This window comes from Scyliorhinus torazame, chromosome 21, assembly GCF_047496885.1.
Source record: "Scyliorhinus torazame isolate Kashiwa2021f chromosome 21, sScyTor2.1, whole genome shotgun sequence".
In the NCBI taxonomy this organism is placed as follows: Eukaryota; Metazoa; Chordata; class Chondrichthyes; order Carcharhiniformes; family Scyliorhinidae; genus Scyliorhinus; species Scyliorhinus torazame.
The window spans coordinates 126,933,033-126,953,446 of record NC_092727.1 but is presented as its reverse complement, the minus strand read 5'-3'; the positions used below and the strand labels follow the sequence as shown (position 1 = coordinate 126,953,446).

General features: G+C 48.1%; 1 protein-coding gene across 2 annotated transcripts in view; it reads right to left on the bottom strand.

Annotated features, from left to right (window-relative positions):
• npepps (aminopeptidase puromycin sensitive) overlaps positions 1–20,414 on the bottom strand; it is a 318,075-nt gene that overhangs the window by 25,845 nt on the left and 271,816 nt on the right. For both annotated transcript variants that reach the window (XR_011937518.1, XM_072487504.1), the window contains exon 19: positions 11,182–11,238. Coding sequence is in view for 1 of the 2 variants with exons in the window: in XM_072487504.1 (XP_072343605.1) it covers positions 11,182–11,238 (57 nt within the window). In the remaining variant the exon portion in view is untranslated. The remainder of the gene's footprint in view (positions 1–11,181; positions 11,239–20,414) is intronic.

Genomic DNA, 20,414 nt, shown 5'->3' with positions numbered 1-20,414 from the left:
TCGACCAGCGGTTACCTAGCCGCCCTCACCTTCCTGTCCCCTAGTTGCCCTTCAGAAAGTGGTGGTGAGCTGTCTTCTTGAACCGCTGCAGTCCTGAGATGTAGGTACACCGACTGTGCTGTTCGGGAGGGAGTTAAAGGACCTTGCCCCAACCAGTGAAGCAATGGCGATATATTTCCAACTCAGGGTGTTTAGTGACTTGGAGGGGAACCTTCAGGTGGTGGGATTCCCAGGTATCTGCTGCTCTTGTTCTTCTAGATGGTAGTGGTCGTTGGTTTGGAGAGTGCTGTCTAAGGAACCTTGGGTGAGTGACTGCAGTGCATCTTGTGTATGGTACACACAGCTGCCACTATTCGTCGGTGGTGGAGGGTTTCAATGTTTGTGGAAGGGGGAACAATCAAGCGGGCTGCTTTGTCCTGGATGGTGTTGAGCTTCTTTGTTGTTGGAGCCGCACTCATCCAGGCAAGTGGAGAGTATTCCATTACACTCCTGACTTGTGCCTTTTAGATGGTGGACAGGCTTTTGGGGGGTCAGGAGGTGAGTTACCTGCCATAGGATTCCTAGCTATTGACTTGCCCTGGTAGCTACAGTGTTAATATGGCTAGCCCAGTTCAGTTTCTGATCAATGGTAACTCCCAGGATGCTGATTGTGGGAGATTCAACTATAAAATGACATTGAATGTTAATGTCATATTCCCCCTTTATCACTGCCTTCCGTGCCGCCCAGAATGGGGAGTGTGAAACCTCCCCATTCTTGTTGCATAATATGTATCCATCAATGGCTTGTGATATTTTTTCACAGAATTCCTCGTCAGTGAGGAGGGCGGTGCCCACATTCCACGTAGTGTGGAGCGTTGTCGGAGATGACTATTGCTCCTACCACCCTTGGAAGAGCCGATTTCCCCATCACGAAGAAATCAATTCGGGTGTAGACTTTGTGGGAGAAGAAGGAAACTCCCTCGGGTGTCTCCTGCCCACCCCTCATTTACTCCAGAATGGCGTTCAGTCCTCTCACCATGGCTGATTGTTTCCCTGCTTTGGGGCCGGATTTGTCCATCCGTGGGTCCTTAACACAGTTGAAGTCTCCCCCCATGATGAGACGGTGGCAGTCTAGGTCGGTGATTTCTTTAAAAAAAAAAAAATTTAGAGTACCCAAATCATTTCTTCAAATTAAGGGGCAATTTAGCGTGGCCAGTCCATCACCATGCCCATCTTTTGGATGAAACCCACGCAAACACTGGGAGAATGTGCAAACTCCACATGGACAGAGACCCAGAGCCGGGATCGAACCTGGGACCTCGGCGCCGTGAGACCGCAATGCTAACCAGTGCACCACCGTGCTGCCCCGATTTCTCTTTTTAATAAATTTAGAATACCCAATTTTTTTTTCTAATTAAGGGGCAATTTAGCGCGGCCAATCCATCTACTCTGCACATCTTTGGGTTATGGGGTGAAACCCACACAGACACGGGGAGAATGTGCAAACTCCACACGGACAGTGACCCGGGGCCGATTCCCCCTCAAGATAAACTTAATCTTCTCCAAATACAGGAACTCGATCAAGGTCCCCAAGCCGTACCGAGGCACTGGGCAGAGAGGCTGACTTCCACCCCAACAGGACCTGCCTCCGAGCAATCAACGAGGCGAAGGCTAAAACATCTGCCCCGCTCCCGTCTGCAGCTCTGGCAAGTCCAACACCACAAATATGGCCCCCAGGGGAATGGGCTCCAAATCCAAGTGCAAGATCGCCGATATGGTGCTGAAAAATGATCCCCTAAATAATTGTAAATTATGTTTTAACAGCTTAAAAATCATGAAATAAGGTTTTTGAAAAGTTCATAGATAAAAATATAATAGATATAAATAGCTGCTATATAAGTATATATCTATGTAAAGGGGCTGGTTTAGCACACTGGGCTAAATTGCTGGCTTTGAAAGCAGACCAAGGCAGGCCAGCAGCACGGTTCAATTCCCGTAACAGGCTCCCAGAACAGGCGCCGGAATGTGGCGACTAGGGGCTTTTCACAGTAACTTCATTGAAGCCTACTTGTGCCAATAAGCGATTTCATTTCATTACCTGGAGGCTCCGACCTATACAACCTCTCATAAAACTCCTCAAATGGCCTGTTCACCTGCTCCGGCACCACCACCAGCCCCTTCACCCTATCCCGGACCTGAACAATCTCTCGCGAGGCTACCTGCCGGCGAAGCTGTCCCACCAGCAGGCGACTGGCCTTTTTCCCGTACTCGTGCACCACATCCTTTGCTGCCTCAACTGGCGTACCATTTCCCCTGTAGATAAAAGGTAAAACTGCGTCTGCTGTTCCTTTTTACTGACCAAAAGCTCTGGAGTAATGTGTGGTTCGGGTGGTCTACCCGGCGAAGTTGAGTCATGAAAATTCCAGGGACTATTACTTTGAGACAGTGGAGGAGGCGTAAGCGTTCATGAGGGCTGAAGGATTGGGACTGAACTGAGTTTGGACTTTGTTTTCTTATGTTGTGGTTTTTCTGTTGGTTTTTGTACTTCTCATCAACTTCCAAGATTTCATCCACCAGACGCTGCCACTCTTCTCTTGCACCTGCGCCTTACAGGAGATGATCTTGCCTTCAGCGCCTCTCAAACCACCGACAGTGAGACCTCCCCATTCTTATTAAACCCCACATAATAGTCAATCACCTTTGCCATCGTCACACAAAAACTCAGATTCGCAAGCAGCCCCACTTCCTACCTCTCCAGGACCACATCCACCAAATAGGAAGCATGATCCAAAATGACAATCGGTGAGTATTCCAATTTCTTTACTCCGACCTCCCCTAGGCAGCACGGTGGTACAGTGGTTAGCACTGCTGCCTCACGGCACCGAGGTCCCAGGTTCGATCCCGGTTCTGGATCACTGTCCATATGGAGTTTGCACATTCTCCCCGTGTTTGCGTGGGTTTCACCCCCATAACCCAAAGATCGGCAGGGGAGGTGGATTGGCCACGCTAAATTGCCCTTTAATTGGAAAAAATGAATTGGGCACTCTAAATTTATAAAAACAAAACAACCTCTTCATAATAAATTAATCAATCCTTGAGTATACATTATGCAATGGCGAAAAAAGCAATACACTGCCCCCTGGATGTAAGAACTGCCATGGGTCCGCTCCCCCCATCTCCTTCATTAATGCTGCCAAACCCCCCTCCCCAATAGGGGTCAACAAACGCGGCTTAGATCAACCCATCTTTGGGATGCACCACTGTATTTAAATCCCCCCCCCCCTAAAATTAACTGATGCATGTCCAGACTTGGTATGGCCACCAACATCCTCTTCATAAACCCTACATTATCCCATTTTGGGGAATACGCGCTAACCAGCACTCCAAACCCCCCCCCCCCCCCGCCCCCCCAAAAGCACCTGCTACTATAACATATCTGGCCCCCTGATCCACCACCACCATCTGAAACCTAACCAGCTTCACCGGTCCATCCCAACTCTCGCACGTTCCACATTACCAATCGGACTGGAGGGTCTCTCACACCCCCCCACCCCCCCTTCCTATCTGCCATGGCCCATGCCCCACCCTACAAGTGGTACAAGCCCAGCCCCTAGTCACTGTCAGCCGGCCTATCCCCCCCCACCCCCCCCCCCCCCCCATTCCCAGAAACCCCTCCAACCACTTCCTCTCGAAATCGCTCCTTTCTACATACTCCCTATCCCCCCACATTCACACCTCCCAGGCCCACCACAACCTGGCCACACAGGCTCGGCAGGCTGTAGCCCCACCCCCATCTCACTCCTGTTCACCAGCCAACTTAAGTTTGCTCGAGGTGGCCCCTGCCAGAGCCCCCTGCCCCCATTTACCTAGTACAAAAACCAACAGAAAAATCCCCTACTCCCAGCCTTTCTAAATCAGCCAAACATGATAAACCCCAAACAAAAGGGAAAGAAACCCCCCCCCAAACACATTATCCCACCATCCCCAAAACAACCCCACTCAACCACAACATAAGAAAACAATGTTCAAACACAGTTCAGCCCCAATCCTTCAGCCCTCATGAATGCCTCAGTCTCCTTGCCATCTCAAAATAATAGTCCCTGGAGTTTGCGAAACTTTCAAATTCACCGGATAGATCACCCCGAACCACACATTACTCTTATAAAGTGCTGTCTTCGCCCTGTTAAAGGCCGCCCGTTGTCTTGTCAGCTCCTGGTATATACGAATACCACTGCTTTCCCACCTCACCTCCCAATTCCGCTTGGCCCATCGCAAGACAGTATCCTTCTTCTGATAGCTGTGAAAACAGACTATCACAGCTCTTGGTGGATCATTTGCCTTTGGCTTCAGAAGGAGTGACCGATGAGCCCTAGTCAGCTCAAAGAGGGAGGTGTTCATACTGATCTATTTAATGTCAATCTTGGTTCAGCGGATAGCATTATCACCAGTGTCAGAGGTTTGTGGGTTCAAGCCCTATTCCAGACCTGAACACATAATCAAGCCTGGCACTCCAAGTGCTCAATTGAGGGAATCCTCCACTTGCAGAAGTCCCAGTCTACAGATTAGACTTTAAACAAAGACAGAGATGAACATAAAAGATCCAGTGACCCCATTTCAAAGAGGAGGAGGGGAGTCCTCCCTGGTGATCTGGCCAAAATTTATCCCTCAATCAATAGCATTAAAACAGATGATCGGATCATTTATCTCACTGCTGTTTATGGGCCATTGCTGTGCGCAAGTTAGATTTGACATTATAATATTAACTATACTTCAATAGGGCTTCACTGGTTGTGAAGGACTTGAATGCATTCTGAGAACATGGCAGATGCTGTATAAATGCAAGTTCTTTCGAAATGAATCTTTCAGGCCAAAGGTGCTTCAGCAACACAGCCCACAAAATAGGCACATATTTCATTCTGAAAGAATTGATCTGAAATATTATCTTGACCTTTTTGTATACAAATTCTGGCCAATTCCTCCCACACCCCGTTGTAATTTGTTTCTGGAATTTTTTTTTAAATAAATCGCTGGGTTGCAGGCCAATATGTAATGGCAAATAATTCCTGTGGGTGGCACTGTTGCTTTGTATAATTACAGGCTGCAAGAAAACATGCCAGAAAATATCTACATAGAGAATATGTGCAAACTTTAACCAACGTTAAGAATAAAAATAGGTTTCCAGCTATTTATTTAAAGGTGGAACCATATTTATTAGGGAAAAAATTGGTATCTATAAAGATACGCAAAGATATGCACCCCAACAACCCTGATCTTGCCATTTTTACATTTTGCACCCGTGTTCTGCAGGCTTGCTTTAAATTCCAACAATGCTCAGAATTAAGTTTTTCTATTTCACTGAAAATCTCTATATTTCTACAAAGACCCTCCTCATTCACCTCTCAGGCTGGAAGCTGAAAAGTCGACTTGAAAAAACATTCAATTTATTATATAAGAGTGACTTTAACAATCAACAGTATCAAAACTGGAATAAAAAGTCACAGTTTTTAGGTGTGGAATATTTACCACAATTTTATAATCTCTTTCTGCAGCAATGGAATTTTACATCACAGCACCCCTGATTTTGGTGTGACAATGCAAAACAACATAGGCCTTGAATATTCCAGGTACAATATATCCCCTGGGGTATGTTAGTCTGTCTCTGTTAAGACAGCAAAACAGCTGTAAGTCACCAAATTCTGCACCAAGAAACTTTCCGCACACATGAGTGCGGCCTCAACCGGGACCTGGGATTCATGTCGCATTACATTCATCCCCCACCATCTGGCCTGCGAAATCCCACCAACTGTCCTGGCTTGACACAATTCACACCTCTCTAACCTGGGGTTACCCCATCTCTGGATCTGTAAAGATTTAATCACCTGCTAATGGTCGCATTCCAAGCATTGTCTGGCATCTTTGAATCTATCTATATATATGTTTCTGGAACATATCTCTTCATTCACAGAGGAAGGAGCAGCGCTCCGAAAGCTAGTGACATTGAAACAAACCTGTTGGACTTTAACCTGTAAGACTTCTTTCTTTGTTGAAAGCATGACTCCATGACAAGCTATGATTTAATTATTAATTTTGAGCCCTGAAGAGGAGCAACAGGCATTTCGACTGCAAATGGCAACAGCTGAACTCAAACCTTTCCTCATCCATCAAATCTTTAGCACAGTGGGCTAAACAGCAGACTTGCAATGCTGAACAATGCCAGCAGCGCGGGTTCAATTCCCATACCGGCCTCCCCGAACAGGCGCCGGAATATGGCGACTAGGGGCTTTTCACAGTAACTTCATTGAAGCCTACTTGTGACAATAAGCAATTATTATTATCCTAAGGAACTTCTCAATACTGCTGGAGATGGCTTGAAGGAATTATTATTGCAGCCACAATAGTTGGGGGAAAAAACTTGGTACTATGAATGAATTATATAACAATGGAAAATAAGAATCAAAAGGACAGCAATCAGTCATGAATATTGGTCAATACTCTCTCTTCCTGGGCACGTCTGGATGCCTCTATTGCTGATTGAATTATTGGCCCATAACTTCCTGGCTCCCCAGTGTTGCATTTGGAGGGGTGGGAGTAACCCAATGATGCACTGGGGAATCTCTCTTGGACATTCGCACGTAAGGGTTTACCCAGTAGTCATCCAGAAAGGTGAACTTCCCCTGGACAATTGCGCAGGGCTGGAAATCATCCGAGAAAGCATTTTAAATAACTTCACTTGGTTCTGCCAGTTTTACACTCATAGTTATTCTGGAAGAGTTAGAAAGAAAAAAAAGCATGTCTAACTTCAAAGTGACTATTTTTGGGGGGAAAATATTTTATTGAGGCATTTATATATTAATACAACAAACATAATCACAAAACAAAGCAAGCCAACAGGGCTGCAAAAAAAACAACTCAACAAAATACCTAACGACACAACATTGGCAAACCCCTGCCAGAATCCCCCAAGCTTCGGTAATGCCCAAAACATGTGGGCATGATTCGCGGGCCCACCCGCACACTGCCGACACCTATCTCCCGTCCCGCCCCCCCCCCCCGCCTCAAAAAACCTACTCATCCTGGCCACAGTCATATGTGCCCTGTGGACCATCTTAAACTGGATATGGATAAGGCTAGCGCACAACGAGGATGCATTCACCCTCCTTAGGGCCTCATCCCACAGCCCAGCCTCCAACTCCCTACCCAACTCCTCCTCCCACTTACGCTTCACTACTCGTATTGGGGATCCCTCCCAATCCATCAGCTTTGTGTAAATTTCTGACACTTTTCTCTCCCCTACCCCTGTTCTTGACACCCCCCCGTCCTGCAGCCCCTGGGGAGGCAGGTGTGGAAAGGATGGTACCTGCTTCCGGACAAAGTCCCTCACCTGCAAATACCGAACCAATTCAAATTCCTCCTCCAAACTCGGAAAGCTGCCCTCGATGAACAGGCCCCCAAACCGCTCAATCCCCACCCCTGGAACCCCCCACCCTGCCCCTCCACCCCCGGAACAAACCGCTGATTCCCACATATCGGTGCCCAAACCGAGGCTCCCTCCAGTCTCAGGTGCTGCCGCCACTGTCCCCTCACCACCGAGTTTGTGGAGTACCTGACCGACGAGAACGGCAAAGGTACTGTCAATAGCGCCTCCAAACTCGTATCCCTGCAAGACGCTGCCTCCATCATTATAACATTCAGCAGCCTCCTGATGTTGGCTGACAGATGCCTCCCCTTCTCAAACCCCGTCTGGTCCTCCTCCATCTCCCCCGGCACACAGTCCTCAATCCTAGAGGCCAAAATATCGGCCAGTAACTTGGCATTCACATTTAACATCAAAATTGGCCTGTCGGACCCACACTGCTCTGGATCCTTGTCCCTCTTTAAAATTAAGATCGAGTCCTGCGATAACTTCGGGGAGGAGTACCCCTTGCTCCCTCACCTCATTGAATGCCCTTACCTGCAGGGGCCCCCAAGTCCCTCGAGAATGTTTTGAAAAATTCCACTGGAAACCCTTCTGCATCGCCCCAGATCCTCCACCAACCCAATGGGGACCCCCAGCCCTTCCACCGGGTCCTCCTCCACCCTCAGGAACTCTCTCCAAAAATTGCCTTATTCCCTCCATCCTGGCTGGGGGCTCCGACTCATACAGCGTAAAAATCCCCGAACACCCCATTCACTCTCACCGGGTCCAAGACCACCTTCCCTCCTCTATCCTTCACCTTCCCGATCTCCCTTGCTGCCTCCTGCTTCCTCAGTTGACATGCCAACATCCTACTCGCCTAACATCCTACTCGCCTTTTCCCCATATTCATAAACCGCCCCCTTTGCTCTCAACTGCCCTACTGCCTTACCAGTAGATAACAACCCAAACTCCATCTGCAGTTTCTGCCGCTCCCTCAGCAACCCCGCTTCCGGGCCCTCCAAATACCTCCTGTCCACCTGCAAGATCTCATCCACTAACCTCTCGCCATCTCTGCCCGCTCCGTCTTATCCCTGTGTGCCCATATCAAAATTAATTTCCCCCTTACCACTGCCTTCAATGACTCCCACAGCGTGGCAGCCGAAACCTCACTCGTGTCGTTCAGTTCCACGTATCCCCCAATTGCATTTCAAAAGCCCCTCCCCTTCCCCCCCACCACAAAATAACAATCCCAACCCCCATCAACACTCTAACCACCTGCTCAGCCCCACTGCGCTCCCCTCAACCACCCCCCCCCCCCCCCCCCTCCCCCACCCCCCCCAAACACTATCCCGGTGCAAACAACACAAACATTCGAAACCCAAAAGCAAAGAAAAGTGCAACCCCACAGCAGGACACAGAACAATGGCCCCCAGAGGGAAAAAAAACCTTAAAATCCCAAAAGGATCAAAAACGAACACCTCCTCCAAAGTTCAATGTCTTCCTTCTCCTACCAGTCAGTTGTCCCATAAAAACTCCATTGCTTCCTCCGGCGTCCCAAAATAAAGTTCCTGACCATTGTAGGTCACCCAGAGGCGAGCCTCGTACATCATTCCAAATTTCACCCCCTTTTTAAAGAGGCCAGCCTTCACCTTGTTCAACCCCGCTCTCCTCTTGGCCAGCTCTACAACCCAGGTCATGGTACATTCGGAGTTTACTGCCCTCCCAGGTACATCACCTCGTCTGCCTGGCCCACCTCATGATCCGCTCCTTATCCAGAAACCGATGCATCCGCACCACCATCGCCCTCAGTAGCTCGTTACCCTGCGGCTTCCTCATCAAGCATGCAAGTGCAGCAGGCAGTAAAGAAGGCTAATGGTATGTCGGCCTTCATTGCGAGAGGTTTTGAGTATAGAAGCAGTGACGTGTTGCTGCAATTGTACAGGGCCTGGGTGAGGCCACACCTGGAGTATTGTGTGCAGTTTTGGTCTCCTTCTCTGAGGAAGGGTGGTCTTGCTCTCGAGGGAGAGCAGCGAAGGTTTACCAGACTGATTCCAGGGATGGCGAGACTGTCATATGAGCAGAGATGGACTAGGTTGGGATTGTTCTCACTGGAGTTCAGAAGAATGAGGGGGGATCTCATACAGACTTGTAGCATTTTAACAGGACTAGACAGGGTAGATGCAGGGAAGATGTTACCAATGATAGTATGTCCAGAACCAGGGGTCACAGTCGGAGGATTCGGGGTAAACCATTTCAGACAGATATAAGGAGACATTTCTCCACACAGAGTGGTGAGCCTGTGGAATTCATTACCACAGGAAGTAGTTGATGCTAAAACATTGAATATATTCAAGAGGCGGCTGGATATAGCACTTGGGAAGAATGGGGTCAAAGGCAATGGGGAGAAAGCAGGATTAGGCTATTGAGTTGGAAGATCAGCCATGATCGTGATGAATGGCGGAGCAGGCTCAAAGGGCCTGCTCCTATCTTCTATGAATGTATCTACGTATCAACGCCCTGAGCGCCCGATTCACCTCCAAGGGCCGCTCGAAAGCCCCCTCTCCCAGCAACTTCTCAAACATCTGAGCCACATACAAGTCCGCATCCGCTCCCTCGCTGTCCTCCGGCAGCCCTACGATCCTCAGTTCTACCTCTGGGACCTGTTCTCCAAATCCTCCACCTTCTCCTGTAGCCGCCTCTGATTATCACGCATCACCCCCATTTCAGCCGCCATCGAAGTGAGCTGCACCTCATGCTTCCCCACCACCTCCTCCACCTCCTGGATCGCCTGGCTCTGAGCCTCCAGCCTCATCTCCACGCGGTCGATCCCCGCCTTAATCGGGTCCACCATCCTTCACAGGTCCTCCAGAGTCTCCTTCCTCTGCTGGGTGAACTTCTTGTTCAAGAGTCCACCAGCTGCTCCATCGTCCACTGAGACGATAGGGCCGATCCCTTACCCTCCGCCACCTTCCCATGTCGTAGGTACAACTTATCACTCCAACTGCTCACTTCTCTTAAAACCACTCTTGGTCCATGAATCCATCCACCGGTGGGACACCCTCTCCTTCCACCACTCCCGCACCTATTTTCCTCAACAAATCGTCCTAATAGCCGGAGAAAAGGTCCAAAAATACCGTCACGAGCGGAAGCCACCAAATGTGCGACCACTCACACCATGATCGTCACTGGAAGTCCAGAGTGACTATTTTATGCACCCAGACCTCACCCCACATGGGACATCACCCCCAACACGACACCCACTCCCGGTACCACCCCAAAACCAAAGCCTGGGTCTGACACCAAATCCCCCCCTCCCCCAGTCCAACTCTGATGCCTCCCCACCCACCGTTGAAACTTCCCTTCTCCTTTTCAATAGTCCCTTTACACCAGTTCATGCTGTAAAAAGGGAGCATGTCCTCTCTGGCTGTGCTCCATTTACACCACGTTGATACAGTGGTGCTGATGCTCTTCGCTGCTCCTGTCTCACCCGGCCTGAGTGAGGAAAGCTGGGTGAGACAGGAACTTTGGAATTTCAACAAAGGTAAGTTCCCCCAGAATTACAATCTACCAGTGACTGCCACTCAGAGGAAGCTATGGGCTAACACTCAGAACAAAGGGGGGAATCCTTTCTAGGATTTCCTGCCCTGTGTGGCTCAGGAGAAACCTAAAAATATGGTGTCTTTCTAGTTTAAATGTGAATATACTGAAAGGCTAAGACAAAAAAATGGTGGTTGGGGGGGGGGGGGCGCGCGGCGGAAGGAGGAGAAAATTCTATCCAAGCTCGATACACAGAAGCAGCCACCTACCTTCAACATTGTGTCTAGTGTTGTAGAGTCTCCATGCTTCAGAACTGTTAAATATACCTGAAGAGAAAACACAAGTTTATTTCCAATTGTTAAGTATTATATTCTCCTTACTGTTGACAGCTCAATTAAAAAGGTCAAGACCATAACAGTACTTCCATTTACGGTGGAGCCTCGGTTACCAGCTATAACAGAGGGCCCCTGGCACTTCCTGAAGGAGCAAGGGTTCGACAGTACAGAATGCAAAATGCAATTGTTACAAATCAGACTGTATCTTAAATACCAGGCAAAGTTAAGCATCTATAAAACTAAGTTGCTGTTGTTAGAAAGTATTAATGAGTTTTGTATTTGTCATGTTAAAGTACATTTAAGAAGGTCAAACTATATACATATTTTAAATATTACTTAATGGGCTGTAAAGTGCTTTGGCACTACATTATTCCAAGTTTTATAAGTCTTTCATTAACATATGGAAATGAATTATCACAGGTGGCAAAATGGATTTAAGTAAAACTGGAAAAACAGAATTAAGAATACTTCTCTTTTATCAGATTACCAGCTGCTGGGGATCTTAATTTGGCATCTCAACTGCCATGAAACATTTTATGGATAATTGGGAGCATTGGTAATTGTGGTTAGAGTAGTTGACAGGAATGAACCTTTAGTTACAAATTTCAGCTTCTATTAAACTGGGCAGACTTTGTAACTGTTCCAGTAAAAAAATCACTAAATATTTTGATTAAATCATGAAATATTGATTAAGCAGTTTCCTTTTTGTATATATTCCAAAAACGGAAATCAAATGATTTTGTTGTCAGACTATTTCCATTTGTCAATTCAGTCCTTCTCCCTGGTACTTGGTTCCTCCCCAAGGAGGTCAAAAAAAATCTTGAATATGCTCTAGTCAGGTTGTGGTCCTGATGTCACTCACAATTACTTTTTCATCTCTAGGTTTAACTATTCCAATGCACCGCTAGCTGGCATCCCAAGTTCTGCCACTAACAGATTCAAATACAGCTTCTTCCCCGCTGTTATCAGACTCCTAAACAACCCTCTTATGGACTGATCTGATCTCTTCACATGTCTTCTCTACTGAGTAGTATTACACTCCTGTATGCTTCACCTGATGCCTGTGTCTATGTATTTACATTGTGTATTTTATGTTTGCCCTATGTATTTTCTTTTCATGTATGGAATTATCTGTCTGAACTGTATGCAATAGAGTTGCAATAAACAATACTTTTCACTGTACCTCGGTACACGTGACAATAAACAAATCTAATCCAATCATCCAAACATTGCTGCCAGTGACCTATCCCACACCAATTCCAGTTTATACATCAACCCAGTATTTGCTGGTAGAAATGACCTGAGGTCTGGCAACACCTTATTTTAAAATGTTCCTTATTTTCAAATTCCTCCATGGCCTTTGCCTTTCCATATCTTTGTGATCTTCTCCAGCCTTACAAGCAGTTGATCATTTATGACTAAGTTGAAGAGAAATTTCTTCACTTGAGGGCCGTGAACTGTTGGAATTCACTATCTGAAAATTATGTGGGAGCTCTAACATTGAATATATTTCAAGCTGAATATTTGGTCTCTCAGGGAATCACTGGGAGAGGGTGGGAAGTTGCACTGAGCTAGAAGATAAGCCATAATTGTATCAAATAGCAAAACAGGTCACATATTCTACTCCTGCTCCTATTTCTTGTGTTCTTATGGTAGCCCTGAGCTCTTCCAATTCTGGACATCTGAACATCCATGGATGACCGAGCCTTCAGCTGCTAAAGCCCTATGCTCTACAATTTCCCATCTACCTCTCACCTCCTTTAAGACACTACTTAAAACCTACCTTCTTACTAAACATTTGGCCTAACATCCCCTTATGTGGCTCAGTGTCGAACTTTGATCATGCTCCTGTGAAGCGTGTTGGGAGATTTTACCCATTATAAATGCAAGCTGTTGTTCCAATTTATATTCAAATATTTGAAGTGATTAAATTAAATTAAATCAACTTCCTTGTTGGGGCTGTGAGATTGTGATCCATTCCAATATTGATTAGAAACAAATCAACTTACACCTTCTCAGTTTCACTTCCTTGAAATGACATCAGCTTGTAATCATGACCTATATAGATCTAAATGGAAACTTAGAACACCATCATTCAAAATACTAGAACAAATAGTTTTTAACTTAGCATTAAACCAATTATAAAGCTCAACAATATGTCATACTATCCACAGCACTGACCATTTTATAGGCATGGTTGATAATCGTGTCAGACTTGCGGTGGCGGCCATGGAGTGAGTGAGTGGTCGAACCCAGGGCAGCTCTGGCTTGACGGCGTGGATCTGAGCTCTTTTTACCAGAGAACGGGAGAATTTTGTCAGGAAAGTGTAGTTTTAGTTTAAGGTGTGGAGGAGAAGATCCTCCCCGTGAGTGGCATGTCTGCTGGTTATCAGACCCGGCAGAAGGTTAAAGACCTGGCCAAGGAATTGGAAGAGATCTGTGGCGCAGCAACAATTGGAAAGATTGCGGAGGGGAAAGGGTCGTCACATGTTGGAAAACCCAAGATGGAGCAGCTGATGGCGTTTATTAGAGAAGAGTTCTGCCAACAAAGAAAGGAGATGCAGGAAGATCAATCGAAGGCCATCGAAGGAGCGGTTGCACCCCTGAAAAACTCGATGGAGAGGGTCGAGAAGTGTTTGGAGGCGCAGGGGTCATAGGTCCGGGAGATGGAGAGGGTGATATCTGACCACAGTGATCGGGTGGTGGCATAGGAGGCTGAGGCGGGGTTCCTTTGCAAGTTAAGAACAAAGAGAGGAGCAGAACAAATCTAGAAGGCAGAATTTGCACATCGTCGACCTCCCTGACGGTGTGGAAGGCACGAGTGCTACGAGATACGTCTCGAGGATGCTGGCAGGGCTGGTGGCGAAGGGGGTGCTGGACAAGGCCCTAGAGCACAGAAGTCTTTAAGGCTGAAGCCAAGATCGCGGGGAGTCACCGCGGGTGGTAATTGTGAAGCTCCACAAGCCTGTGGAGAAGGAGAAGATCCTGCAGTGGGCCAGGGAGAAGTGGAACTGCAAATGGGAGGGGACCAAATATATCAGGATATTGGAGCTGAGCTGGCGAAAAGGCATGCTGGGTTTAACAGGGCCAAGCCGGCTCTTTATTGACAGATCAGGTTAGGGGTGCAGTCCCTGGCAAAACTATGTGCGACTTTTGAAGGCCGTGAGTATTATTTCAAAACCCCAGAGGCAGCCAATGACTTTATTAAAGAGCATAAACTGGGGGAGAACTGAACTTTGGTGGGAGGCGGAGGAGTTGGAACAACGGAGTTTGGAGGATTCAGGTAGTGTGGGGGCCAGAGGATTTGGGGCGGGGGGGGATTCTTTCTTCTCGGGTGGAGTGAGATTATTGTGGCGATTTTTTGTTAAGGGGTACCAAGTTTGTATGGTGGTCTCCAGTCGCAGTGGTGGTGTTTATTTTTTGGAGGAGGTGTCCTGTTGCTTTGGATGTGTCTTTCTTTGTGTAGGGAGGGCAAGGTCCACAGGGAGCCATTTACACAGATCAAGGAGGAAAAGGTGGAGGGGAGGGGTAGATAGGAGGAGCCTTTGGGCAGGAGCTGCTGCGCTGGCAGGTAATGCTGGTGAATGGAAGTGAGGTGGGGGAGATGGCCGCGAGGGTTGTCCAAGGGGAGTGGGGAGAGGGATGCGGGGTGGCAGTGTTGGAGGAGAAGCGTGGTCATGGGCGGAGAAGGGGGCCATCTAGTATGGGTCTGGTTTAGGGCGATAGAATCTGGAGGGGTGGATAGCAGACAGTAGAGGGGAATGGAGGCGCAAGCCTCCGGTAAGGTTTATAACATGGAAAGTGCGGGGGCTGAACAGGCCGGTGAAGAGATCACTGGTATTTGCGCACTTCGGGAGCCTGAAGGCGGGGTGGTCTTTCTGCAGGAGATGCACCTCCGGGTGAGGGATCAGGTTAGGTTGAGAAAAGGATGGGTGGGTCAGGTGTTTCACTCGGGGTTTGACTCGAAGTCCCGAGGTGTGTGGCCATTCTGTTGAGCAAGAAGACGGGGTTTGTAAGTGCCAAGGAAGTGCGGAACCAGGGTGGGCGATACGTGATAGTGAGTGGGATGCTGGAGGAAACGCCGGTGGTGCTTGTGACTGTATATGCACCCAATTGGGGCGATGTGGGGTTTGTGAGGGGGTTGCTGGGAGTGATTCCAGACTTGGCCACGCAACAGTTGATTGTGGGAGGGGACTTTAATTGTGTGCTGGAGCCAAGGGTGGACAGGTCGAGGCTCAGGTCAATGGGATGACTGCTGATGGCGAAGGATCTGGGAGGGTTTATGGAAAGGTTGGGTATGGTGGACCCATGGAGGTTTCGGAACCTTTGGGGGGGGGGGGGTTACTCCTTGCGCTTGTACAAAGTATACTCCAGGGGTGATTTTTTTTTGTGGCGAGCTGAGGGGTGTTGGTGGGGGCAGAGTATGTAGGAATCATAATACCGGACCACACGCCACAAAGGCTGGAGGTTGGACTTCGCTCGAGGCAGGAACAGAGGCCAGGTTGGAGGCTAGACTCGGGGCTTTTAGCGGACGGGGGTTCTGCAATAAGGTGTGGTCGGTGATTAAGGACTACATGGAGCTGAACCAAAATGGGGACGTATCGGCATCCACATTCTGTGAGACATTGAAGGTGGTGGTTCGGGAGGGACATTATCTCGTTGAAGGTGCATGGGGATAGGAAGAGGAGAGAGGAATATGGACGATTATTGGATTAAATAGGCGAGGTGGACAGGGAATATTTTAGACACCCCGACATCCCACCGTGGAGGGATTGGCAAAGAGAAAGAGGTTACAGGGGCAGTTTGATAGGTTGACGACGGGAAGGCGGTGAGGCAGCTGCGGAGGGTGAGGGGGGTGCAATATAAATATGGAGAGAAGGCGAGCTGCATGCTAGCCCATCAGATACAGAGGCAACCCGCTTCCAGAGAAATCTTGAGGGTACGGACAGGGAAGGGAAAGGTAGTGTCGGAGCCGGGAAGGATAAATGAGGCGTTCAGGGAGTATTATGAGAAATTGTATAGGGCCGATTAGGGGGGTGAGGAAGGGGATATGGGGCGGTTTTTGGACGGATTGGAGTTCCTGCGGTTGGATGAGGAGAGGAGGCAGGTGCTAGAAGAGCCATTAGGGTTGAGAGAGGTGATGGAAAGCATAAGAGGGATAAATCGGGGGAAAGCCCCGGGGCCAGAAGGTTATCCGGCGGTGTTTTATAAAGGAGTTTGCGACGGAGTTGGCACCACATTTATAGGGGCGTTTAGCGAGGCGCTGGAGAAGATGGAGCTGCTGGAGACAATGACACAGGCGACTGTCACGCTAATTCCAAAGAAAGGAAAGGACCCGGTAGAGTTTGGGTCATACAGGCCTATATCACTGCTGAATACAGACATGAAAGTGTTGGCTAAGTTAGTGGCAGGGAGGATGGAAAGATGCGTGCTGGGGTATTGCAGAGGATTCATGAAGGGTAGCAACTCTCTAGTAATATTAGGCGGTTATTGAATGTGACCATGACCTCATCGAGGGGACAGGTACCGGAGGTCGTGGTGTCTATGGACACAGAGAAGGCTTTTAACCTGGTTGAGTGACGGTATCTGTTTGAGGTTCTGGGAAGGTTTGGGTTTGGGCCAAAGTTTGTGGCACGGGTTCATCTGTTGTACGTGGCTCCGGTGGCGAGTGTATGGAAAAACAACATGAGCTCATGGAGTTTTGGGTTGCATAGGGGAATGAGGCAGGGGTGTCCGCTGTCACTTCTGTTGTTTGCACTAGCAATAGAGCCCTTGGCGATGGCCCTTAGGGGGTCAGCAGAGTGGCAGGGGATTATGAGTGAAGTAGAGAGCAGGGGGTGTCGTTTGTACACAGATGAACTGCTGTGGTATGAATGAGACCCGCTGGAGAGTATGGGGAGAATTATGGGCTTATTAAAGAGGTTCGGGGCTTTCTTGGGTTACAAGATGAACGCGAGAAAAAGTGAGGTGTTTCCGGTGAACGAGATAATTTAGGGGTGTTTCCATTTAGGGTAGCCCTCAGGTATCTGGGGATCCAGACAACGAGGGAGTGGACGACATTGCACAAATGGCATTTAACAAAGTTGGTGGAGGAGATAAAAGAGGACTTTAAGAGGTGGGAAGCGCTACACCTGACGCAGGTGGGGAGGGTCCAAGTGGTAAAAATGAATGTCCTGCCAAGGCTCTTATTCTTATTCCAGCGATTCCCGGTATTTAATCTGAAGGCCTTTTTCCAGAAGCTGGTCAGTGATTTCGGAGTTAATATGAGCGAGGAAGGTGCCAAAGAGGGCCCTGCTACAGAGGCAGAGACTGAAAGGGGATGGCGTTACCGAATCTGTTGCACTGCTACTGGGCAGCAAATGTGGAAAAGTGAGGCGGTGGTGGGGAGGAGAGGGGATAGAATGGAGGAAGAGTCCTGTGGGGGGTCAATCCTGAGTGCCATAGCGACGGTGGCGCTACCACTGGCACCGAGGAGATATATTGAGAGCCCGGTCGTATAGCCCACGATTAGGGTGTGGCACCAGTTTAGGAGACACTTCAGGATGGAGGGGATGTCGGTGTTAACATCATTGTGTGAGAACCATGGGTACAAGCCAAGGTAGACGGATGGCATGTACAGGATGTGGAGAGATGCGGGGCTGGTGCGGTCGAGAGATTTATACTTGGAGGAGAGGTTCACAAGTTTGGAAGAGCTCCAGGAGAGGGTAGAGTTCCCGAAGTGAAGTGAATTTAGGAATATACAAGTGATGGACTTTGCACGCAAGATGTTGAAAGTGTTTCCTGGGCTGCCAAAGTATGCCCTATTGCTGCTTTTGGACGTGGAAGGAGAGGGTAAGACTGGGGACTTATACGTGTGGCTGGAGGAACGGGGGGGGGGGGGGGGGGGGGGGAGTGCAAGTGGTGAGGATCAAGGAGAAATGGGAGGAATTGGGGGGGAAGGGGGAGATAGGTTGGGGAGTGTGGAGTGAAGTGCTGCGCAGGGTGAATTCAACCTCGTGTGCGAGGATGAGCTTGATACAGTTTAAGGTGGTACACAAGGTGCACATGACTTGCGCGAGGATGCGTGAGTTCTTTCATGGGGTGGCAGATGAGTGTGAGAAGTGCGGGCAAGGACCAGCAAACCATGTATATGTTCTGGGAGGTGTGAGAAGTTAGATACTGGGCGGGAGTGCTCGGGACACTAGCAAAGATTGTGGAGGTAGAGGACGGGCCAGACCCTATGGTGCCGATTTTTGGGGTATCGGAAATGCCAGAGCTGATAAAGGGGAGGAAGGCCAATGTTGTGGCCTCTGCCACCCTGGGTGCTGGAATAGTGGTTGGCAATGCCGCCGGGGATGGAGGCCTGGCTAGGGCACAAATAAGACTTCCTCCGGTTTGAGAAGTTTGAATTAAGGGAATCAGTGGAGGGCTTTGTGACACGCTGGGGATTGTTCACGGCCATGTTTGAGGAATTGTTTGTTGTGGGGGGGGCGGGGGGGAGTGAAGGGGAAAAACTTGCACAGACTGTAAAATTGTGAGTTGGGGAGAATGTTCCCCAGATTATTTACGTTTTGTATTTTTTGGACATGTTTGGACTAAAATACATCTTTTTTTTTTTTTAAATCTTGTGTAAGGAGTACTCCTTCGATAGTCAAAGCTGTATATTGCTGTAACCTTCACTCAATTAGAATATTGGTCTTGCTCTGCATCACAAACTAGCTGTCCAGCCAACTGAGCTAAACCGGCCCACAATCAATGGAATGTAATACATTAATAACAGGCCAGTCTCCTGAGGCATTGTGCAATGGTGGTTCTGGGTATACAGCTTGATTTAATATTTAGACATGGACTGGTCCATAGATTCCATATAATCCCTACAGTGCAGGTTATTCATGAAGGCCCCACTTTCTCAATCTTGCCCCTCGCCTGACGTGTGGTGATGCTCACGTTAAATCACCACCAGTTAGCTCTCCCCAATCAAAGGGGAAAGCAGCCTGTTGTCATCTGGGACTATGACGACTTTACCTTTAACTCACAGTGCAGAAGGGGGCCATTTGGCCCAGCGAGTCTGCACCGACCCTCTAAAAGAGCACCCGACCTAGACCCACTCCCTCGCTCTTTCCCCGTAACCCAGTAGCCTCACCTAACCTTTCAGCACTAAGAGGGAATTTAACATGGCCATTCCATCTAACCTGGACATCTTTGGACCGTGGGAGGAAACCGGAGCACTCGGAGAAAACCTACGCAGACATGGGGAGAACGTACAAACTCCACAGACAGTCATCAAAGGCTGGAATTGAACCCAGGTCCCTGGCGCTGTGAGGCAGCACTGCTAGCCACTGTGCCACTACGCTACCCATCACTGTTCCATTAAAGCCACTTCTCATGCAACCCTTGCGGGGATTTAGTTCAAATAGGTCTGGGATCAGTCCATGGGCCAAGTACAGCTGTTAGTCATTTACCCAAGTTAGTTATAACAAAGAGTTAAGAAAGGATAAATTGCTGCTTTCCTCTCTTTATAAACACTTCTTTAAAAAAAGTACTATTCAGCTCTGATTTGTTGGTGGTTTGTACAAAATGTACAAGGGCTGGTTTAGCTTAGTGGGCTAGACAGCTGGTTTGTGATGCAGAACAAGGCCAGCAGTGCGGGTTCAATTCCCGTACCAGCTTACCCGAACAGGCGCCGGAATGTGGCGACTAGGGGCTTTTCACAGTAACTTCATACTTGTGACAATAAAAGATTATTATTATTATTAAATTGTCATCGGAGGGTGGGTGGGGAGGAAAGATGAATAATTAATAAAAAAGTTCTCTCTAGATTCTGTACTCTCATATACATATAAATATATATATATATTATAGACCAACTGGATAATAAACTGCAAATCATGTCAATTAACAAATCTGATACCATCATAAGGTGCTTATTCAAGTGTGAAGATGATCCTGCAATGAGAGATTGCACAGCGATACTGCTGCCTAATCCAAGACCCTGAATGGAATTTACTGTATTGATCATAACTAATGCGTTTAGAAAAGCAACTGAACAAATGTTTTACAATGATAGTTCATAACATCGGAACCCTTTCGTTAAATCTCAGATTGTATCTCTCTGCCAGGTATTCATTACAGAAGGACAGTTTCTCCACTATAATTGCAGAACAAGAGTCTGCAGCACATGATATCCA